The following is a 24,651-nucleotide window of genomic DNA, read 5'->3' on the forward strand; positions in this document are numbered from 1 at the left end:
TAGCCCACTGAGAAACATGGAAACATGAGTCCAAGAGGAAGGACCCCAGAAGAGGAAAAGTAGGGTACAGAGTTCAGAACTTCAGGACTGGCCCAAAGAGCAAGGGTTTCTCTCAATTGACAAAAGGAGTGGGTCAGTGTCAGCATGGGGGTCTCCAGGCTAATCCTTTAACCCATTGTCATCACCCGTATCACAAAGACAAGGAGGAGGAGAAAGCAGAATAGGATATTTGCAGCATTGACAGAACCAGAGCCAAATTCCATCTATAAACAAGGTGGTGCACCAGACATTTAATAAAGATGAACAGGAATATATTCTGTTCTTGTGTCCAAATAATCAATTGTCTACCAACTTTTGGGAAATGGGTCTTTGTAACAGCATATATGAAAAAGGGTGAGAGGTTTCGGTCACCAAAAAGCCCAATATGAACCAGCAATAGTAGCACAAAATGTGATCTCAAGCTGCATCAAGAGAAGTATAACAGTTGGCAAGAAGGAGGTAAAAATCCCATTTTGCTGAGCACAACAGCATTCTCCCCTTGAGGCAGAGGGGTGTTAGTTCTGGTGTTTATATTCTAAGACATGAAAAATTAGACTCTCCATCTACAGGACAGTGACCCGGATGGTGAAATGTCTGAAAACTGTGTCACTTGAGTTCAGTTGAAGAAACTGGGATTATTTAGGTTGATTTCCAGAAGTTACAAGGTACCTTTTTTTTTTCTTGTCAAATTTTCTAAAAGCTGACTTAGAGAAGGAAGATCAGATTCATTTTCTTTGTGGATGTGAAGGGCCAGAAAAACAGATTTCAACTCAATATAAGGAAAAACTTCCTAACAGTAGTGTCTGAAAATGAGATGAATTCTCTCTACTGAGTAGTGAAAAGGCCATCAAGGGAGGTAATCAAGAGACAAAGGAGGGATACTGAACTATATAACTTCTGATGCTTCTCAAAACTCAAAGAACACTGGCTTTTCTTCTTCTTTTTCCCACCACTACTGAAGAGCTAGAGAAGACAAATTTGGATAACCCAACAGAGACCGGCCATAGATCCAGAATGGCTTCGCCCAGAAGATACCACCTGTGCCCCCAACCACCCAGCTTCTGCGCCTCTTCCCAGCTTCCCAAAGGGTCCCCCTGGAGGGTGGGATGCAACGAGGAAGACTCACCTTTCTTCTCAAAGTCCCCCTTCTCTTCTCCTGGCCGGCCCAGACTGTCCAGGCTGTGGGTCACCTGGCTGCCAAACTCATCCTCCCGGGAGACGTGGTTGGCCCGCCGGGGAAGGTCCTCATCCTCCTCGTAGTCATAGTCATCCAGGATGGGGGTCTCTCGGATTGGCACTCCAATGACAGAATTGTGAGCCTGCAGCCGAGAGGAGCGGAAGCTTTCCCGGGCCTGGGGCCCCAGCAGCACGGACGGGATGTAGTGAATCTCATGCGTGGCTTCCGTGCTCGCGCTCTTCTGGGGGATGCGACGGCGCTTCTGCCAGCGCCGCTGGGCGTACAGAGCCACAGTGAACACCAGCAGCAGAAGCAGTAGTGCAATGAGTCCACCCTAGAGCAGAAGGGAAGAAGGACAGCGAATGGGCCACGGTTCTTTGGGCTAGAGAGTCGGAGGGGGCTTTTCTGTCCACTCCACTCGGCCCAGATCCCCGGGCACGGCTCATAAAAACTCAGGAACCACCAGCCACAGCCGCTGTGTGATCTTGGGCAAACTGCTTGACTTTTCGGGGCTTTGCTTTTCATGTGTACAAAGATGAGTAAGAATCCCTGCCCTCCCTTCTTCATGAGGTTGCCACAAGGAGCAAATGAGGTGGATCATGGTCACGTCAGAGCCACACAGACAGCTAAATGCTGGAAGAGTCAAGGGCTGTGGCTTCACACAGGTGCATATCTGAATTTTGGCTCTGCCTCCCATGAACGGAGCAACCCCAGGACATTTGCTTACGCTCTCTCAGCTTTGCTTCCTCATCCCTAGAATGGGTCCACTGAAGGATCAAGAGATAGTAGCCTTTTTTTCCAACGTGCTGCACATCTGAGACAACGTTATAAGGTCAAACATAATTTCTGCATAGTCTCATATATCCTTCATTATCAGAAATAGTAGTCTTTTTAAATAAAAAAAATGTATTTATTTATTTGAGAGAGAGAGGGAGAGCAAGAGGAGAGGGAGAAAGAGAGAAAGAGAGAAGGAGACTCTCCAGTGAGCAGGAAGCCCTATGCGGGGCTTGATCTCAGGCCCCCGGAATCAGGACCTGAGTGGAAGGCAGACGCTTAACCAACTGAGCCACCCAGGCGCCCCAGAAACACTAGTCTTCTAGTATGTGACTTCCAGTAGGGGGCCTGAGACAAAATACGTGCTTCATAAATATTTGTTGAGTGACTAAATTAAAAAAAAAAAACAAAAAACCTTTCTAGGATTCTTTTAATCAGAACATTAGGGCAAACTGAAGCTGATTTTTCTTTAATACATCCCTCTGGCAAATATTCAGTTGAGTCTGCCTCCCATACCTGACGTTAGAACAGTTTACAGTGTATGAACATATGTGACATGATTCATAAGACTCATGACATAGCCTTTCCATGAGTTCTTGAAGAGCAGGGTCATTTACAAACACGTCTGTGAACGGAGGAGCCCCCTCAGTGACCTTGCTTGTCTTCCTTACAGATTGTGCTTTGGGGCTGGGAGACAGGAGGCTGCAGCGTGGAGTCCCTGGGGGTAATCCCCAGGGTTGGGAAGGACCGCCTTCACTCGGGCCAGAGAGGGGGCTGGAATCGAGAGACTCAGAAGCTCACGGTGAGCCACAGAGCAAAGGCTGAGCCTCACTTCTGGCTGTGACTTCTGTTAGGCAGACCTGCTTGGGCCAGGAAGAATGCTGTTTACTAAAATAATCTGCTATCCTGCTGCCTACGCCGGAAAGCTGTCATGTTCTTTTCGCAAGGCCCTCGGGTCAGTAAGCTGGAATTCATCACCTCCACGGCGGGTGGGGAGCGGGTGGGAAAGTGGGCTAAGAGGTCCCCAGGCATGCGGGTACAGCCGACCGCCCTGCCTTGACTTCAGGAGTGAGCTGCCGTGGAATCCCCGGGAGGCTTCCTCTAGATGTCAGAACTGAAGCACGAGCACACAAACCCAATAAATCTGCAAGCACACGCATTTGCATGTGTGTGCAAGTGTGTGTGTATGTGCGTCAAATACACGTAAAATGGGTGCATGTGCATGGCTCGTGAGCTTTAGAGCCCCCCAAAACAAGAACAGATCCTTTTTCCCTCCAGAGAACACACAACAGTGATTTCTCTGTGTCTAGAAGTCTCGTTTAATGGGTATTACGTGTCAGTTTTTTTCCCACAGAGAAGAAAGGGAGGAGACGGAGGGAGGGAGGGGGGGATATGAAGGAAAGAGGTAACAGCGAGGACAGTGAAGAGAGAGAGGCAGCAGGCAGAACACTGGCTAAAACCATAGCAGGCCCTCTCGTTACTACTTGCACTTCGTGTTATTTGATCTTCAAGACAATCTTATGTGACGGGATGAAGTTCTGTTCTCTTGATGAGATGAGGAAAAGGCGGTTCAGAGAGATTGAGTAACTTGCTTGAAGTCACACAGGTTTTGATCCTAAGTCCATCCGGGTACAAAAGGCCAGGATGTGGTAAAGCAGGGATCTAAACTCTAAGCTTCACCGCACAGCCACTGGCTATGTGACGGCGTGACGGTTCTCACAGTTCTCACAGACCGCAGGGAGGAGAGGAGAACGTGGGAACGATGGCGGGGGTGCGCAAAAAGAGAGCGAATGCTGAGAAGGGAAATGAAAAACGTTATCTTCAAGTCCAGGAATCGAGGGGCATGTCTCAAGGCTGCTCTTCAACAAAGTGTTTCATTTTGGTTACTGACATCTTGGGGAAACTTCCTTGCCTATCTTCACACCTCTGGGTACTTCCCTGGCCGGGAGGGTCAGGCCCTGCCTGGTCCAGGACCCTTCATTCCCAGCCCCTCAGTGCCTACCCCATTTATGAGGGTCTGACCCTATGGTCAGATCCCAGGATTAACAAAGACCTGGGAAAGATAAGGCCTAACCCAAATGACCACTTCCCTCCACGACTGCCCCTCCCTGCCTCCACGGCCTCTAACCCACCCTCCCTGGTCACCCCTGCAATCCTGCCTCAGCTCCTAAATCCAGACCGGCAGCTCCTGGAAGGCAGGAAGCCTCATGCTTTGCCTCCAATACCCGCAGCAGTATCTGGCACGGTGGCCAAGGGCTGGCCTCAGAGTGACACAATTGTAGCCCAGACTCTACTCCTTAGGGGCTCTGTGCCCTTGACTAGGTCACGTCTGCTTTCAGAGCCTTGGCTTAAATGGGTTGGGTTAAATAAGGGCAGTATTCCCAGCGTCAGCTCACTGGGTCATCGTGAGGCTGAGTGAGATATGTGTGGGGTATTTAGCGCCATGTGTGGGACGTGACAGCTACCCACAGATTGTTAGCTATCACTGCCATCAACAGCATCGGCAAGGGTCTGTTTAATGCAAATGAACAAATGAAAGAATGAATGAATGAATAAACAGCTTGACCTTCTGCACCCCAGTGCCTATTCTGCAAAACTTGTCTGGAGTCCTCCAATCCTTCCTAATCTGGACCAAACGTGTCACAGGTGCTCTGTATCCATTTACCTTTCTACAACTGTGCACGTGAGGTATCTTTGTCCTGTGTGAAGTAAGGAAACTGAGGCACAGAGACAGCAGGTCCATCATGCCGACCTCAGCTTCCACCAGCCTCAGCTGAGCCACCAACCATGTGGCTTCTGCTACAGATCAGAATTTCATTGTGAAAATTTGGTCCAAGGAGAATCTCAGTTTTCAAGGGTTTATTGTGCCAATGACCTACCTAAACAAACGTCCCCGTGCGGGGCTCCTGAAAGGCCAAGGGGACTTGGCCTTAAACACAGCAGCCGCAGGTCTAAGCAGCTCTGTGCTCCTAGAGGCTGAAAACGTAGCAGAGTAAAGGACACTGTGGACAGGCTCCAAGCAGGCAGTAAACAGGTTCCAAATTCAAGTTTACTCACTGTGTTTGAACTTGAATTTCTCAGATGCCCCTATGGACCCTCAGTTTACTCATCTGTAAAATGGACTTAGCAATACTTGGAATAGTATAGCATGGTTGGGAACAGAAAGACAAAGGGTCAGAGAGAGTTCTTTAACTCTCATGCTACCACATAGAAGCTGGGCAACCTTGGACAAAGGAATGACTCTCCCAATCACATTTTTCTCATCCATAAGATTGGGTCACAGACATCCACAGAGAGAGAAGTTATGTGTGGGCTCATGGCCATGGAGAGCCGTGCTCAGTGCCTGGTACATGGCAAACCTGTGATCAGCTCTCACTCATGCGTCTCACCCGGTTGCTGAGCAAAGACTGTGATGGCCCTTATGAACCGAGAAGTGCTGTAGACAAGCTCTAGAGAACCATGTGTCCACCTCTAGTCCTAGTGGGAGAGTTCGCCCTAAGAAAGCAGACGAATAACTCAGAAGCAAGAAGACACCGTCATCCACATCCTTGCAGATGGTCCTTGGACCAAGCTGCTGCACTAGTCCACCTACACAGAGCTGTACCCCATTTCTTTGTGGCCTTTCTCCACCAAGGACAAACCAACAGAAAAGCAGATGATACCAGGAAAGTAAGCAAGGCCAGAGTGTCTAGCCAGTGAGTCTGCACACCGAAAGCCAACACGAGCCCTGGAGGTGAAGAAAACACTGCAGGGCCACAGCAAACCAAGGAGGGAGAAGAGGATGCAGGGAAAGGCTGTGCATTTTCAGAAAGCAGGTTAAGAAGAGGCAAGGCTCGAGGGGTGGTGAGCGAAGGCCCTGTTGGCCTCAGGGACGACCTGATGCCAAATTCGATTTGGACTGTGTTCACTCTCGGGCAGCCCAAGACAAACAAGGTTGGAGAAGTGGCAGCGATTTTCAGAAATAAAAATGCCAGTCTGTTAGTTAGGGGTTGGTCTGTGTGAGACTGTGAGCATCACAGGTCTTGGGGTGATTGGTTTTACCTTTTTCTTACCGATCTAAGGATTTCACTAAACTGTCAGGGAGGCAGTGGAAAAGAGACAGCAGGAGCAACGTGTGTCCCTGTCTCTTACAGAACCTTCCCTACTAGAAGTCTCTCTAGAGCGGGATTAGCCCACTCCTCTTATTCTGTTGCTGATGGTGAGTTGCAGATCCCCCCATGGAGGAAGACAAGGGTTAGGGTGGGCCATGTCAAGGGCAGAGTGCCATGATGGGGAAAGCAGGTGTCTGGGGGCTCAGAGACCCGTGTGAGGAAACCCTGAGTTCCTCCTGGCCATGTGTGACAAGCTGGCTATGATATTTTATCTCCTTGGGCTGCATCCAGGCTCACCTGTAAAATGCGCTCATTGTTTCCAATGTGAAAAGTCATGCCAGGGATTAAACAAGAAAATAAAAGGTCTGGCACCGAAATACTCAACAGATATCAACCTCTCTATTCAAATCCTTTTGCACCTCCCTCCTTGCTCAAAACCCCTTCTTGGCTTTCCAGAGCCTGCAGAATAATGTCTGGACCCCTTGACTGGCATCCAAGGTCCTTCATGATGAGATGCTCGCTTCTTTCTCAGGTCCAGCTCCCCACCAAGTCTCATCCCCTGTCCTGGAGACACACTGAGCAATGAGCATCCCCTAAAGTGTGATGCTCTGGGCTCTTTCACACTGGGTGTGCCCTCAGGCCAGGGTGCTCTCACGCCCTTCGTGGTGTAAATAATGACCCCCTCCCCACATTCAGGTCCACCCAGAACCTCAGAATGTGATCATATTTGGAAATAGCGTTGTCGCAGTTGTAACTGGTTGAGATAAGGTCATACTGGACTGGGTGGGCCCTAAATCCAATGACTGATGTCCTTAGAAGAAGAGTAGAGGACACAGACGGACAGGCAGACAGCCACACACAGAGACAGAAGGCGGAGACAGAGCCTGCAATGATGAGTGGACAAGCCAAGGAATGCCTAGGATTCCCCGCAACCATCAGAGGCTATTGGGAGCCATGGGACAGATTCTCCCTCAGCCTCCAGAGGGAGCAAACCCTGCTGACAATTTGATTTTGGACTTCTGGCCTCCTGAACCGTAAGGGAATGCATTTCTGTTGTTTTAAGCTTCCCACTCTGTGGTGATTTGTTATGGCAGCCTTAGAAACCTAATACACTCCCCTTCGTCTGCTCATTTCAACTCACTCAGCCATCTCAGCTCGGCAATCACTTCCTCGGGGAATATCTTGGCCTCTTCAGGTTGGGGCCGGTCTGTGACGTCTCCTCTCACAGGCTTTCTGTAGTTTTCAAGGATCTGCTGCACCACCGCAGTATGGTCATCTGCTTGACCATGTTCCTCATTCCTGAGTTACCATCTACCCCCACCATTTACCCAGTCTACGCTGCAATATTTGGCCCAGAGAAGGTGCTTAATAAATATCCAGAAGCCTAAAATCTTGACCAGACATGGCAGAGAAATAGAAATCATACTGTCCCCATAGCAGCCCTGACCTCAGCATCCAAAGGGCACCCGATAAAACCTCGCAGGGACCCTCCCTGCTGCTCTGCCTTCATCCCCCTGCTAGGACCTCCAGCTGATTTGCTTACAGACACAATATCAAACACCAAAAAATATATAAAGATGAAAAACAGAAAGGGCCCCAAACTACCCCACTGAGAGAGCTTTCCAAAAAGTCAAACTTAGAACTCCATTCGGCCTGGCCTCATTTTAATCTATTTTTTCATGTTAACTATCCAGGCACGGGAGAAGGAGTCAGAGAAAGAGGCAAAAAAAGGAGGGGGGGATAATGTGAGAAATGCTTTATTTGACAATGTGTCATTGGGAAACTGATTATTTCTGTCTCCGGCCTTTTTAATATTCCCTCACAACGGCCAAGCTGCAAAGGGATTTGGTATTCTAAGACTGGATTTATAATACTCTGTTCAGCAGTGATAAGGACATGGGCCTTTAATCCTCAGAGCTGTGAACATGCATATTCTCCCAAGTAATGTCCTTCTCTTCTCGTCACTTGTGTCTGGTCTCGACAGCCAGCCCCAGGATGGCTAAAGACTGATGATCCACTGGTTGTGCTCCTGGCCATTTGCCGAGCAACGAGCTAGGAGGGGAAGGGCTCCAGGTTCTCTGGGAAGTCTCCTTTCAGGCTTCCGTATATGTTTAAGATGGAGGGATTACTGGAGATTAATCCAGACCTTTGGCATTACAGATAAGGGAAACTGAGATTCAGAGAGAAGTGACTTGACCAAGTTCACAGAACATTCTAAGATGGTGGTGGCGGCGGGATGTGCATCCCATGGTCCCCCAAAGCTTCTCAGCTTTGGGAATCCTGACAACTCTCTATAACACAGCTTCTGCCACCTTCCCTTTCTCTCTGTCCAATGGCTGTCCCATCTCCCAGTTGCCATCGTGATCGTGTTAATACACTCTGGATGACCTTCCAGGCTCTGTCCCCTCCCCTACTGTTCTCAGTCCATCCATCTTCTCGACCATGACAGAGGCACAGCTGGATGCAGAGACCCTCCTCACTGGCTAAGCTGGAGAGTTCTGTGGTTTGACAGTTCAGGTTCTTGTCCGTCAAGCCCCCACCCTTTCTGGATAATCTGGTCTCAAAACATATGCTTTTGAGGTACCCTTCTCAAGATCCATGCTTCACCCACCCATGCCGCACTTACTATAAAGAACTTACACAGTGCTAAGTTATCCAACCGCATCAGAACTCACTATTTCTATTACATGCCCTGATATTTTCACCCAAGTCATTTCTTCTTCTTCTTCTTTTTTTAAAGATTTTATTTATTTATTTGACAGACAGAGATCACAAGTAGGCAGAGAGAGACAGGGAAGCAGGCTCCCTGCTGAGCAGAGAGTCCGACATGGGGCTCAATCCCAGGACCCTGGGATCATGACCTAAGCCGAAGGCAGAGGCTTTAACCCACTGAGCCACCCAGGCGCCCCCAAGTCATTTCTTCTGCCTGGAATGCCACCCTCACGGTTACCCCTCACTTCGTCTACACACCCACATACCACCAGACTTTAAGGCTAGCGTCAATGCAATCTCCTTGGTAAACTGTGCTGTGATCTCCCCTCTCCAGGCTCAGCCGGAAGAAATCTCTTTCCCTTCTGAACTCCCACTGTGCTTCACCTGGACCTTCACTTAAGGAGCTTTTAGCACTTTCCACCTTGTATTAGAGTTACTGGTGCTCGGTACTTAGCGACCGTCCCGGTTAGATTATTACACCTGCTGCACAGATGAAAAAATGTGGCTCAGAACAGAAACTTCCTTGAGAGGACACAACCAGGTGGCACATATATGGGATAGGGCCTCCCGACTGAGGCAGCCTCCGTCAACGGTAGGCTCACTCTCTCAACTGGAAATGTTCGCTGGACCGTGAGGGAGGACAAGATAAGAACTATATCGAAAAAGTCATGGCCGTTCTTTAGGCATTCATGTTTCTCAGATTTTTGTTTCTTTCTCTTTAATTAGTAAGGTGGCAAGATGATGCTGAATGGAAGTAAGGAGGCTACTGAGGTAGCTGTTCAAGATAGCCTAGAACAGCAGTTCCCAATCTGCCCCCCTCCCCCAAGGAGACGACTGGTTATGGGGACATTTTTGGTCCTCAGGACTGGAGAGAGAGCGCTACTGGTATTTAGCAGGTAGAGGTCAGGGAATCTGTAAGCATCCCATGTGCAAAGGCCAGCCAGATACAACAAAGACTATCTGGTCCAAAACAGTCGGGAGATCGAGGAAGCTCTGGTCTAAGGGAGAGGAGATGAGGCCTGCGGGTAGGGCAGTTAAAGGGGACAGTTAGTGACTGGGGTAAAACAAAGACACGCAAAGGGAAGGGAAGACTTGGTGTTTGATTAGCAAGAAAGCAGAGGAAGAAGGAGCCGAAGAAGGAGCCCACAATGACACCACCGTGTGGTTTCTGCAACTGAATCAGAGAGGAAACTTCCATGTTAATTTTTTTCCTAGGGAAGCTCCTAGAAGGCTACAGAAGATCCCAGCACATAATCAAATGAAGAGATAAGTTACATGTGTGAACAATTAGGAGGAGATAAACACACAACAACTGATAAAGACTTGCATCTATATATATAAGCAAGGGTATGTCTGTATATATTCATATGTATAAAAATATACTCACACCTATCTTTATGTTTCTATAGTTAGCTGTATTTATCTATAGCTATCTCTTTGTGTCTAGACACATAGAAGGTGACCTATTTAGGGAGATCCCATTATAGAAAATGAAACATTTTTTTTTTCTTTTAAACCAGTCATCTACTTATAATGTATCTATTAGAGACACCGTTTCCCAAGATAAGGCCAAGGGAATAAAGTTAAAATGCAACAGTTCTTTGGAACGTAGTCATTCCCCCACTCAGATCAACCTTCCTTAATCATCTTTAGATCAGATCAGAATGAGGCCTGAATCCTGAGAGATCAGTGTGAATCCCAGGGAAATTTATCAAGGGGAAAGCTAATGAACCAACATCAGGACAACGGCGCTTGCCCACAAGTCAGACAGACGTGGATTTTAGTCACGGTTGTCTTACCTCTGGTTCACGTGTCTTTGGGTATGTGATTTGAGTTTCCTCCATATTCTCATCTGTAAACTGGGTTAGCAGCCCTGGGCGAGAGGGTCTAGGGAGGATTAAATGGGTCTGCATTACGGAATGTGAGTTGGAATGGGATGCGGCTTACAAGTCATAGCTCTCAGGAAATACTAGCATCCTTAGTATCGATGCAAGACCTCGTTTCCTGCAAAATTAAATGCAAAGGAGTGGTGAGGCCGCCACTTCCCTCCCACAATACTGAGATAGTCTCTGTGCAGTTTCCCAACTCCATTCCTGTGACCACCTCTGCTCTCTTCCGCAAGGTTCCTGGCAGTGTGCGCTTGACTATGCTCCTTCCCTTCTCTGGGGGGAGTAGGTGAGACTAGCTGTTTTCCGACAGGAACTCCAGCTCCAGTTTTCTAGAGTAGAGACGCAAAGGCAGACTTGAGAGCATTCCTGGACAGATGGAACACGTATTCTCATGACATCCAGCCTAGCATCGCCACTGTACGCAGGTATGACCCGGGTGAAATGTCCTGGTTCCCTCCCACCCTCTCACACACCCACGTGCTCACTCACATGGCTCCCTTGGCCTGTAATACCCCTTCTTTGCTTCTCCATGCAGTCTCTTCACCTCAGCTCTTGGGTCCTGAGTTCTCAACAAGACTTTCTGAAACCTGCTATCTCCAGCTGGGTCAAGTACACAACTTTCAGACCCCTTAGTTACTCCTGCTCCCGTGTGCCAACGACTCTGCCACCAGCCCTGCGTACCCAAGACCCAGCCTGGGTAGGTCCGATATGCAGTGGTCCTCCTTATGCACTTGCTTCATTTTCACACTGAGAGACAATGAAGAAAAGGGCTGGGTTTTATTTATTTCTGCACAAAGTTGAATGTTTCATGACACACAGTAGATCTTCAATTACTGGTGAGAAGAATTAATGAATGAATCCATGCGAAACTCCTCTCTGAGGCTAGGTGGTTGAAATATACCTCCGTCCGTTTGGCAATTCTCCATGTGTGTGCAAGAACACTGAAGATAATTCACAGGAGCCACGCAGCACAAATCGGCACCCTACTCCCAATCCTCGGGTGGCCTCCCAAGTTCAGTCTGAAATCCCACTCTGAAGGGTGGATGAGTGGAGAAGGTGAGGGAAAGCATCTTCGAGAGGGCTGATTTTCCTCCTCTTCCTTGGGTCATGAAGACAAACAGATGAACCCAGATGACTGGAGAGGAAGGTTGCACTCATCCGTCCATGGACTCATTTGCCAGGTTAAGGGCGTGGCCTGAAACTGACCCACCAGAGTCCAAGTTCTTACTCTGCCACCCACCAAAGAGGTCTGTTGTGAGAACTAGGTAAACGGATGTATTCATCCACATGTCCTCACCCAGCCCTTGACTTACGGAAAACATTTAGTCATCAGTAGGTATTGGCTTCATTGATACTGTGTAACTTATTATGATACCCTGTCTCTGTGCAAAGCTCGTGCCTGGATCTAGCAACGCACAGATATGGCCTGGAAGAACTCACAGCTGGTTTGCAGAAACAGATAAGTAAGCAGATAATCACTGTAATGCATAGTTCAATAAGCTCTATGCCAGAGGGAAACGGGGTGAGAAGCAACGAGTTTCTTAAAGCTTCTAAATGCAAAGCATAGAGGAAGTAGAATAAAAAGGCCTTCCTTATAATTCCAACTAGAGTCAAGTTTAAAGGTGTGGGAGTGGGCTGGCCTGTTCGATCAGGTGCACCTCCCCCCCAAATGTGACAGAGTAGAGACCAACTATGCAGCATGATGGCTGGTGGGGCAGGTTCTGATGTCGAAGAACTTGGATTTGAGCCCCTGCACCATCACCAACCAGCTCTGGAGCCTTGGGGCGGGGCTCCAAGGTCATGGCCCTTTCCTGAGCTCAGTTTTCTCATCTGGAAAGCTGAGGACAGCAGTCTTCATTGAAAGGGGCTATTGTGAGATTAAACAATGCACAAAAGTGATCCAGTGCAGTGCCTACCTAGAACACAGCCATGGTCAATACATGGTGGTTTCAAAAATTCTGGCAGAAGGAAAACACACTGAGAAGGAAATCAGAACATTTAATCCCAATGCTGGCCCTCCCTCTTAATAGGCCCCTTTACTAGAGAAGTATGTAGGTTGCTCCCAGGTCCTCACACACATTTCTAAGCAAGGTGGCCACCCAGCCACATGAGCTCAGCATTCTTCATTTAACAGATGAGGGAAGTGAGCCTCCAAGAGGTGACTTTGCCGAAGTAGAATCCAAAGTCGGTCTGCAGCCAACTGTTGTAATAACCCTTATAACTGTGTGTCCCTAGAGCTGGCAGTATACAGAGCCTGTATCGTCTGCTCAGGGCATTATTCTCTGGGAATGTGTTCCAGACACACAAGGTCTAAAAGAGATCCCTAACACCATGCCCACTGTAAGCCACTGTGCCCAAAACTCAGCCTTTTGAGTTGGGAAGGAGAGCTAAGACTGCAGAAAGCAGGAGGCCACTAAGAGCCCAGTGAATCCTTAACTCCTGGAAAATAACTTTCATACCAGCTGCAAGCTTCCAAAGTGAACTGGCTTCTTGGGAAATCATGGGCTGGGAAAGGACGTTTAGTGTGGGGGGCAGGGTGGGGTGCCATTCTCATCTGAGCTTTCCCTCTGCATCCCCAGGAACAGTGCCCCTCCCTCTCGGCTCCAACACAGACCAATCTCCTTTCCTTGCTTTCACTTTATTTTTAGCACTTTCTCTCTCTACTGTTACATTAACATTGATGTGTTAACTTTGTTTATGGCTCTAATGGAACGGAACTTCCATAAGGCAGATACTTTGTTTTGTTTATCAACAAAACAACTTAGAGGACTTCGGTGTTTACTAAATAGTTTTTGGATGGATAAGTGGATGGATGGATGGATAGATGGATGGATACGTATCTCCCCAAATGACTTGATAACCCCTAAAGGTCAATCATCTCAGAATCTTGCTCCCTGGCAAGGAGAGTGAAGATGCTTAGTGAATACACACACACACACACACACACACACACACACACACACACACACACTCTCTGCCATTAGTTGCCCCACTGGAGCCTGGGAAGGGGTACTTGCTAATTAAGAGGCAAATATGGTTACAGGGCTGGCTGCTTCTCTACACCACTGGGGCAGAGGAGAAAAGCAGATCTCAATTCCAAATTTCTTTAATCATTTATTTATTTGTAAATATTGAAGAAGGCTCCATAGCTCAGGGGTTAGAGCCCTGTTCTTTGAATATTGAAGAGACACTGACCAAGAAAGCAAAAGGGTGAGGGGATATCAGACCCAACCATTCCTGCACACTCACCTTCCAAGAAAGCAAACCGATAGCTGTATGTATTTGCTGTCCCGTTCTCGTGTCTGCATGGAAACATAGGATGTTACAGGAAAGGGGGCATCTAGGATATAGCTCAAAGAACACTGGATCTGGTTCAAATCCTGGCTGATGCTGCTGAGCTGGGCAGCCCTGGGCCAGCCACACTGCCTTTCTGAATCTAAGATATCCCAGCTTGAAAGTGATCGAGACAACAGGTATCTCTGCTTCTTTATGCAAGGACCCCACTGAGAATTGTGTTTGTAAGAGAATGTTACAGGCTGCCAACTGATTTTACTGATAGTTATTGGGGCTTAGTAAAAAAAAAGTGCTGAAAAAGAGAGGGAAAAAACCAACCAGTGGCAGCTCGGGCAGACAATAACTGAAGTCACAAAAAGCCACACTGAAATCCAGAGGCTTTCTGCTATTTCTGATGCCTCCACCGTTGTTCATCAAGCTTCCTCGAAACTTATTACAAGTCACACAATAGGGGTCTTTTTAGAGGCACTGTTTTGCTGCCATTTCCCAGCACCGGTGATGGAGTTGTCAATTGTCTTGAAGGCGTGTTGTGATGGCCTTGGGATCTCCCCTACTGGGTTTGATCAGGAAAGCCCCAGGAAAGTTAGTTACTAAGGGCAGAGAGTCAAGCACGAGATGCCAAGCCAAGAAAAGGGAAGACCGAGACACTTCGACTGGAGGCTGTTCTGGGCTGTAGCAGGAGCTGGAAGCAGAAGCTGCTCGGTGTCCTTGCTGCGGCCACCAGGGGCTGACCTGGTAGGATATACCCTTTCCCTTCTCACCTTCCCATTCCATGTCACCAGGAGTTTTCTGGAAATATAGAATTCAGCATCTTCTGAGGACCCCAAGTCAGCAGATCCTTACTACCTCACTCCTAGTAACCCCTCTCTTACCTCTGAGACGCCCTCCACCCTACCCAACCCCTCCAGCATCCCAGGGTTCAGGCTGCAGAAGGAGCTGTTAGGTGGCAATGCTTTCTTTTCTTGTTCAGGGGACGTTCTAATGGTACCACCAATAACCTCCCCTGCCCAATAGGAGTGCTAAACACCTCAAAATCTGTTCCCTGAGAACTTACTGTCTGTCACAAGCTGCACTGCCCCAAGGTGGCTCTCTAGGTCCCACTTCCCTCCACCCCTTAGGCTCTGTATCTACACCTTCCAAGGCCCGTCCTCAGGTCCAGTGGCAGCTGGGCTTACAGCACCCTCAGCTTAAGTCTGGGGTGAGTACAAGGTCCCAAAACCTCAGAGTATCATGGCCTAAAGGGGTCAGTGATAGCTCCCGCAAACCAGCCACTCGCAACAACGTATCATTTGAGGTGAGAGCCTGAAGTTGCAAGGAGGAGGTCCGGGAGAGCCCAGGAACTGCCTAAACTGAAGACGACTTAGAAGCAGTTCAGCTCAATCCCATAGCTGCTGGATTAAATGCCCATCTCAGACAGCCACCTGCGGCCCATACTGGTGAGGCGCCTGGGCTCACGCACAACCCGGTGTTTTTTGAACAAGTCAGAATGTTCTGGAAGAACAAGTAGATGTGGGATAGGGTCTGTCCCAGAGAAAATCCTTGTTTCTGAATATGGGCCTCCAAAGCAGCTGGGGGCACCTGTTTCCTAGGACTGTCATAAAAATCACCACAAACAGGGTGGCTTAACACAAGAGAAAGCTATTCTCTCATACATCAGGAAGCCAGGAGTCTAAAATCAAGGTATCTGCAGAGCTAGGAGCTCCCTCCTAGTGCTCTAGGGAGGAATCCTTCCTTGAGTCTTCTAGTGTCTGGTGCTTCCTGAGACTCTGTGGCATGTGACAGCACCGTTCTAATCTCTGCATGAGTCTTTCTGTCACCTTAGTCTCCCTGTACCTCTTTGGGTCCTCTTTTCTTCTTATGAGGGCACCAGCCATCATTGGATGTAGAGCACACCCTAAGTCTGGGATGATTTCATCTTGAAATCCTTAACTAATTACATCCACAAAGACCCGATTTCCAAATAAGGTTCCCTTCTGAGGGTCCAGTGAAGACAAATTGGGGGGGGCACTATTCAACCAACTAGTCCTAGAAGGTTGTCTAAGGTCCATTACTTAGACTCATGAGTCTCTGAGATAATGTATAGTACGTGAACCAAGAAAATTCAGCCAGGAAAGGAAAGGACGAACAGAGGATAGCAAGATCTCTTTTCCTTTCGCTGCATGGCTGTGCTGAGGCAGGGGACACAAATACACGTGGATTGTGGGAGGTGGCATCTGAACAATGCGGAGAAATTAAAAGAAGATGCCTATGGACTAAAAAACAAAACACAACAAAAACCAGGGCACCTGGGTGGCTCAGTCGGTTAAGTGTCTGCTTTCGACTCAAGTCATGACCCCAGGGTCCTGGGAAGGTCCCAGAAGCCTGCTTCTCCCTCCCTCTCTGCCACTTCCCCTGCTTGTGTTCTCTCTCTCTCAAACAAATAAATAAAATCTTGAGAAACAAAAAACAAAACAAAACAAAAAACCACGTCCCATCACAGCAAACTCAACTCACCTCTTAAGACACAGCTTGCATACCTCCTTCTGGACTCTCCCAGATAGAGATGATCATGCCCTCTCCCACAGCCCTGTGTGACCCAACCACACTGCTGTAGTCTGAATGTTTGTGTCCACCCAAAATTCGTATGTTCCAAAACTAATGTCCAAAGTGACGGTACGAGGAAGCGGCGGGGCCCATCAGAGGGGATGGGGCCATAAGGTGGAACCCTCACGAACGGGATCCGTGCCCTTGCATAAAAGGCCACAGAGCTAGCTCACTGCTTCCATCATGAGCCTACGACAAGAAGTCTTCAATCCCCAAGGGGACCCTCACTTGGACACGCAGACGTCCTGATCTCCAACTTCCAGCCTCCATCTCTGAGAAAGAAATTTCTCCCGCTTATAAGGCACCCAGCCTGAGGTATTTTGTGATAGTCACCTGAACAGACAAAGACAGATATATTTCCCAAACCTGCCTGGTCATAAGAATCCCCTGGGAACGCTCGTTAAAAATACTTGCTTCTGGTTTTACCGGGTCCTACCGGCTCAGCTGCAGGGGACCTACAAATGTTAGGCTTGGTAAAGCCGACCTAGTTATTGACACATGGGTTGATGTGGGGCAGAAGGGTATCCCTGATTGACCTCTTTCTTTTCCCTCTTTTATATACGCCAATTTAGCCAGCTGATGACAAGGTTCAGGGCAGAATATACCACTCTGGCATATTAAAGTTTTTGAATTAAATTTACTTGACACAGCTGGCACAAGGACACTCTGACCCTCTTCTCTGTTCCCCTGAAAGCAGAAAATACATCTCCCATGTGAAAGGCACTGTCCCTACACCATGACGTAGAGAGGCACCCCCACCACCAGAGATAAGGAGTTCAGGGCCAAGAAAGCTATGGGAAAAAAAAATGCTTAGTGCTTTGACTAATTAATACCCAGGACTGTTTTTTAATTTGTCAGTTCTTTTGTAAATTTCTTGTCTCTTAGCCGAAAAGTATATAAACAGCCTGTTTTGGTCACTTCTTGGGTCTCCTATTTTGGGGCCCCTGTATATATGCAATTAAATTTTTCTTTTTATCTCCTATTAATCTACTTGGTATCAATTTAATTATTAGGCCACCCAAAACAACCAAGAGGAGTAAGGGGAAACATTCCCCTCCCCATACTGGTGAAAGCTGAGTCTGAATTCACCAAATCTGAGTTTAAATCCTAGGACTACTCTTCCAATTGTGCGGCCCTGGGGAAGTTACTTTATTCTGTGTTTAGAAAAATATGGATGATAAACAGGTCTACCTCATATGCCTGTGTCCATAAAACAAAGTAATAAATATACTGGCTTGAACTGATTTGAAGTCCCAAACGAGAGTGAATTTTGGAAATTTGGAGGAGTTGGTGGGGAGGGAGCTCCTTGTCACCGAAGAAGTCCAAGTAGCCAAGGATTTAGGAAGAGAATGACAATAGGCTGAGAGTCCAAAGTGGGGTTGAGAGGGGGGTGGGGGAGAGCAAGTGGGAGTAGAAGGAACAAGGCGAGAAAGTGGCTATTTTTCGAGGACCCCAACTGGTGGGCATATCTTATGCCTCAGCCCATTACATACACAGGGATCTCCTTCACTATGGTCACAACTCTTTCTGTGTTCCCCTTCCAGACCCTGAGGCTGCCCACTGGGTCAGCCAGGCATGCAGCCGCCCACCTAATGCACAGCGCACACCTTCCCTTCATCGTCACTGCCTTGAAGAGCCTCCGTCCGGGAAGCCGTGCAGAAGAGGAGTTAGGGGTCAGGCACAATTGGAGATCAATTCCAGCCCTGCCATGCCCTTGGGGCTATCACAAAGTGACAAAAGCCACCCAGGTAAGCTCGGCTACAAAAGCAGTAGCAAAAGGGAAGTGTCTGATCAAAGGCTCCAGGAGCCTCTTTCTACTCATCCATTCCACGGGCATCATGATGGTCCTAACTTAACGGGATGGGATTTACTGTACCTGTTGTAGCATTAAGGATGTTGGGCACCGAAGCACTCTGAGCGGTGCTGGAGGAAAATATTTCCCCTGCGGGCGTCTTGTGATCAGGGCGAACCTCCTCAAACACAGGGTCTCCTGCCCCACTCACCCCCCTTACCCTTCCCTCCAGGTAAACTGATTCTCCTGCTGGGTGAGGGAGGAGTGAGGACTCGGACCTCCATAGCTCTGTCCTTCCCTCGTGCCCTTTCATTTCGGGGGGCCAGCTGCCCTCCAGAAGCAGCCTCGTGGTCTGTGCCTACCCCCCTCCTTCCTTTTCACAGGGACAGATTCTCATGTGGGAAGACAGCAGGCATCCAGCCCTCACCCTTAGGGAGGAAGCACCCATTTTTTGCCATGTCCTCCAGACCAATCTTTCTTAATAATAAAGACCAAATTCCAAAGTCCATCTGCTTTACTCCTTTTCCTAAGCTTTCAAGTTATTTTGAATTCAGATGGAGAAAATATGGGGTCCCTGGAAACCCAGTCCTCACTACGTGGAGCCTAGAATGTTCTCAGTAAACTGTTCTGTGATTATTTCTGCATTCACGAGAAATGCTTTATTGTCTCTCCTTCCTTTGTAGGGAACATTTTTTTTTTTTTTTTTGCTTTTTTCCTCTCACTGTCTGAAAGCTTTTACATTCCCTCCCTTTTATCCATACCGTTCTGAAATTGCACCACAAAGCATCTTGGGGTGGGCTTTTCTTTCCCTTTTTGTTCCTCATTCATCCAGTCTGGTTCTCCGCGGACTCTTCCAATCTGAACATTGGCTCCTTTCTTCTGTGCAGGGACAGGTCCTGGCATGACTTCCTCCCTCCCACTGTCTGTGCCTGGTTTCTGGAGCCCCTCTCCTGTGTTGGCAACAAACGAGTTTTCTAGGGGGTGTGACCAGAGTCTAACGCTCCCTGGGTCTTGGTCACAGAGCGCCCCTCTGGATGCGGGGCTGCATGTCCTTCTAGAGGCAGAGCAGGCTGGCCATGGGACTTCAGAAACAATCAGGGAGTTTCTACTCTACTCTAGAAGGACACCCTGTTGCCATTTCCCCTCTAGTACTGGGTCCTGGTTCAAAAGCAAAATATTGTGGAAAAATTATTGCACCTAAACTAGTACAAGGCTCAGTGGAAGCCAAGTGCTGGCACCTTAATCCCCTTAATGAGATTTTAGGCAAGTCACTCAACGTCCCTCCCCACTGCCTCCTTTCCCTCACTCGCTAAATGGCAACAATGATTTATGTCTCCTGAGTCCCAGGGTGGTAGGGAGAATCACAGGAGGTGATGTGGGGGTAGGCTTTGAAAATTATGAAATGCTATTTTTATATGAGTGTGTATGTGTACACGCACATATATAAAATTAAAACATATTTTCAAAACTACCCCTGCATCATAAAGATGGAAAGCTGCTAAACACATTTCTGCTTATCCTTCAAATCCAGCTGAAGTGTCCCTGTTACTATTTAACTCAGCACCTAAAATAATTGGCTTGAATTTAGAGCTGTGATTAAAAAGGAAAGGGATATATTTGAACAAGAGAATTGCACTCAGGGCAGAATGGCCTTGACTGCGAGTCATGGGCACTGAGACTGACCAAAGAAGACAGCAGTTTCATGTTTCCATCCATTTTTACTCTACGTTATAGATGTTCATTGAGTGTAATGGTGGGGAAAATGACCTAACTTCCTATCTCTGTTTCTGTATCTCCTGTCATAAAGTATATGTAAGTTAATTCATGCAAATTTCAGTGTACATATGAGAGGACTCCAGTGTTATAAAATGCTGCTTCTATCTGTCTTATGAACTGGAATTCCCTATAATAATTCTATTTGGACCAAGGGCTCCCTGCTAAAAAAAATATCATGTCTTTACAGTATGTGGTACACAAAGGCTGGGCAGCAGGGAGGAAGGTTCTAGGAGAAGGCGGGGGCTATGTGACCTTGCTGAGGGCAAGAGGCAGGGCCAACGGGTCTTCCCAGACCAGAGAAGGCAGCAGTGCTACCCAACTGCCTACAAACAGGCTGCAAAGGAGGCCTCAGGCAGGGAGAAATGCTGCCAGGGCAGGAGGGTGAGGCTGGTGACTCAGCAGAGACAGCACAGATGTGCCTGGTGCCCGGACCCCGGCACCACGACCCCAGCTCCCCATTCTCCTCCACGTCCCCTCCAGGACCCGCTAATGCCTGCTGAGGGACAGGCCATGAGTCTCATGTGCTAACACCAGGCTCAGATGAGGGAAGAGGGAAGAAGCCCAGGGATACACTCATCTTTCTAAAAATCTCACTTGGCGAATGCCGGAAAGGAACTCAGAGATCTTAAGGTGAGCTAACATCACTGTGATTATCACCACTTGTAACATTTTTCCCTAAAAAAAATAAAATAAAATAAAAAAAATTGGGGGGGGCGTTTAGGTGGCTCAGTCAGAGTTCAGTTCAGGTCATGATTTTGGGGTCCTGGGATCGAGCCCCTCATCCTGCTCAGCAGGGAGTTTGCTTGTCCCTCTCCCTCTGCTGCTTACCCTCCTCTGTCCTCATGCGCTCTCTCTCTCTCTGTCTCAAATAAATAAAATCTTTCAAAACAACTTTTTATCTGAGCACCAGTTTATGGGAAAAAAAAAAAAAAAAAAAAGAACTATTCTAGTTCAAGAGGAGGTTGGGAGTCTGAGGTTTCCAGGGCTCCGTGGAGCAGAACTAGACAAAAGCACTCCTCATTTTGGAAAGAGAGACATCAAGCCCTTCCTGGGCACTGACAAATTCATGCGTCATCTGAGTCAGTCCTCACAGAAAATCTGTGAGGATGGTGAGAACAGACCCATTTTTGCAGATAGGAAAACTCAAAGACGTTAAGCTCCAGGTCACAAAACCAGCCTGGGGCAGAGCTCTCATCAGATCCCAAAGCTGTGAGATCCTGTAGGAAATATGAGAGGGTTTCTTCTGCCCTCCAGAAAAATCTTCTGCCTCCTCTAAGTGTATTGCTGTAACTACAAGCAAACAATACAAACCAAACCGTCACTAACACCCGTGGCTTGCAGAGCACTGCAGTTTAAAAGCCTTTTTGCTGTAGTCCCACGCCATCCGAGCAGCCCTGGGTCACAGGCTGGGACCGGGCTGAGGACAGCCCGGTTGTCTTGCATGCAAAACTTACAAGGGAGCCAAAAAGCTCACTAATCAAGATAAATAATACCTTAATACAATATTCTTAAAAATCAAGATTAATGCATTCCAGAGTTTTTGGCAACCCTTTAAAGCTCGTGTCCATGGTGAGTGAGCAATTGGCAGAAACTGGGAGAAAATGTACCTTTGGACCATTTTTGCAGGTGAGTAAGGCGAGTCTCAGAGCATGAAATAGCATTTCCAGGGAACTAAAGGCAGGTCCTTCTGTCTCCAGTGGGACGAGGGACATCTGGGATGCAGTTGACAGAGACATTTCAAACCCAGGTCACCTGCCCTGGGGAAGCTTATAAATATATTGGTCAGGTCCTTGTCCCTGTAAGAGCCTCAGTTTCCTCATCTATAAAAGAGATGACTGTACCAGAAGGTCTGCAAGGGTCTTCCTGGTGGTAAATGTCTCAGGAGTCTATGACTGATAAAGCCACAGCCCCCATCTCTGGCTCCGGCCAAGGTCTTCCCCGACCCCCTACAGTGAGGAGAAACTCATGACTTCCTGGGAAGGGATTCTGGATGATTCTTTCTCTGACTAGCTGTGTGACTTAAGAGAGTGCATTCTCTTCTCTGATGCTGTTTACTCACTAGAGAAACAGGGATGCTGGTGTTCACCTCCAAGGATGCTGTGAGGATTAAATGAACTAGCGTGGGTGAAGTTCCTGGCACTCAGTAGCGACTCGAAAACACTGGCTAGTACTCTCCAAGCTGCCACTGTCTCATGTAGAAACAACCAAAAAGGAAGAAAGAATGATGTTCTACTCGCACGCAGGTATTAAACTCTGTCCAGCCTTCCCCAGCTGTAGGGAGTTCCACAATGCTCAGGGATCAATCGGGCAGGGAATTCTTCCTAGGACCTTAGATGCCTCACTTTACCCATGTGAAAACGGAGGCCCAGACTGTATATAACTACGTCGGCCAAGATCACACAGCAAAGCAGCAGCAGCAGACGCAGGATTCCTGAATCCCAAGCTCACCATATTTCCACTTGGGTAACCGAGAGCCCCTGCCATTCTTGGCCGACAGCCTCACCCCAGAGGCAGAAAGGCAGCCTGAGTCCCCACAGCTGATGGCAGCCAGTGCTCCCTAAATTCCTCTAAAGATTCAGGCATTGGGCAGGAGGAGGGAAGCTCAGAGATGGATGGGGAGTGGCCCCTCCTCCCCAGGGAATTCCATGTGGGGGAGGGGCGGCAGGAGGAGTTAAGGGAACCTGCTCATGCATCCCTAGAATAGCATCCTTCCTGGTTCCTTTGTTTCCTCTCTGCCGGGAAAGGCCCAGCAAAGCAGACAGATGTTGGCGACATCTGGGCCACTGTTGTGGCCACTGGAGGAAAGCTGTTGGTGTTTGGAATAATAATAGAGAGCTCACATTTGCATAGCGTTTCCTCCAGTTTCCTGAGACGCTCCGCCCCACCCACTCCCACTCATTAGTCCCGGACAGTGGTGCAGACAGCAGCTGTCTGAAAGCCAGGTAGAGCCACTTCCATTTCTTAGAAGGCAAAACCGAGGCTCAGGGAAGCTAAGCTTCCTGCCCCAAATCACTGAACTAATCAGGGAGTGCGGGGCTCAAGCATGGAGCCACAAGACTCCTGGAGTAGCATCAGGCTATGTCCTTCGCTCTGGCAGGGGCTGTAAGCGAGCCCAGAGGAGATGCAGCCTGGTCTCTAACAGGTAAAGAAAACACTTGCTGTGTGCCGACCAGGTACCAGGGCAGCATCACGCGGTTACTTAGCATGCTCACCTCGTTAATTCTCTCCACGCTTCGAAATAAATAGGGTTTTCATCCTCCTTTCCTGGACGCAGAGAGGGAGACTCAGAGAGGTCAAGTAAGCTGTCTGTGGTCACACTGGTGACTCAGATGGGCCCCTGGTGCAGCAGGGGGTCCCGTGACTTGGTGGAAAGAACTGGGACACTGGCTGCCTGGCCCCGCCATCCTCGTGAACTAAGCGATGCTCTTGGTAAACGGCAGAGCTGGGCTTTGAGTCCCAAAGCCAGCTGACTTTGGGTGTGGCTGCGTGTGTGTGTGTGTGTGTGTGTGTGTGTGTGTGTGTGTGTGTGTGTAGGATGGTGGGAGGGGAAGGATGGCTGGCTGGCAGGTTTCAAGGATGAGGAAGTGAGCCTTGGGAAGGAGGCTACCCTCCGAGGCTCATCCTGGGCATGCTCCCAGAACCTGAAATCTTGCAGCTGGAGCACAGCAAGGGGAGGGGGGTAAGGGGGGAGAGACTGAGGCAGGGGATGGCTCACGGAGCTCGACAGCAGAGGGCCAATGGACCACGCAGTGAGGATAATTCAGGGCCGTTGCTGTAAATTCAGGGTGGACCGTGGAGCTGCCCTTAGCTACCACCTTCCTACAGGCTTGATTCTTTCTCTAGGGTAAGGATCTTTGCAAGGTTTCTAGTACTTATCTGGACCAATCCCTACTTTGCAAACAGGGGTCTGAAGCCCAGAAAAGGAAGGGTTTGGCCCAAACTCACTAAGCATGTCAGTAGCTCCACGGGGGGCCCAACTCAGGCTCTGTGCTCCGGGGCAGCCCCTCCCCGCACCCTGTGTCACATTCTCTCAGCTCATGCGCTCTGCCCATCAAGGGCTTTCGCGGAAGGCTCACATTCACTCCCTGACCGTCTGAGTCCGGTCACAATTCTCCTTTCCACCTGGGCCTTTCTGGGCTTCCCCTTTGTCCACCATAAAAGAGCCACTCAAGAGGAGACACAAAAGGACAATTCTCTACACGCCAGCTGCTCCTTCCCAGCCTCAGGCCATGCAAAGCCAGTGGGGCCGTCAGCTCTGACATGAACCCAGCCCAACAAACACAGCTCCACTGAGGTGAATTTGTCCTTTTGATGCTTTTCAGACTTGACACCATCGCTTCTCGGCGTCTGCCTGACTCATGAGCTCTTTCTAATGGGTTAGTTTGGGTACATTTTCAGCTAGAAGAAACTTCTAAGTTTCTTCTAAGTAACTTCTAAGTAAGCCAGGAGTAGCTTCTAAAGGATCCATCTGATTTCATTCAAGCTAGAGGTCATTTGACATTTGTATCAGTCCAAACAGTGAGT

At 48.5% G+C, this 24,651-nt stretch overlaps 1 protein-coding gene across 4 annotated transcripts in view; it reads right to left on the bottom strand.

Moving 5' to 3' along the window:
* Positions 1-24,651, bottom strand: part of ASTN2 (astrotactin 2) — a gene marked incomplete at its 5' end in the record, with an annotated part of 861,701 nt that overhangs the window by 665,038 nt on the left and 172,012 nt on the right. For all 4 annotated transcript variants that reach the window (XM_080820162.1, XM_080820161.1, XM_080820159.1 and 1 more), the window contains one exon: positions 1,166-1,550. In XM_080820162.1, coding sequence (XP_080676288.1) covers positions 1,166-1,550 — 385 coding nt within the window. The remainder of the gene's footprint in view (positions 1-1,165; positions 1,551-24,651) is intronic.

Source organism: Martes martes (assembly GCF_963455335.1).
Source record: "Martes martes genome assembly, chromosome: 12".
Taxonomy (NCBI): Eukaryota; Metazoa; Chordata; class Mammalia; order Carnivora; family Mustelidae; genus Martes; species Martes martes.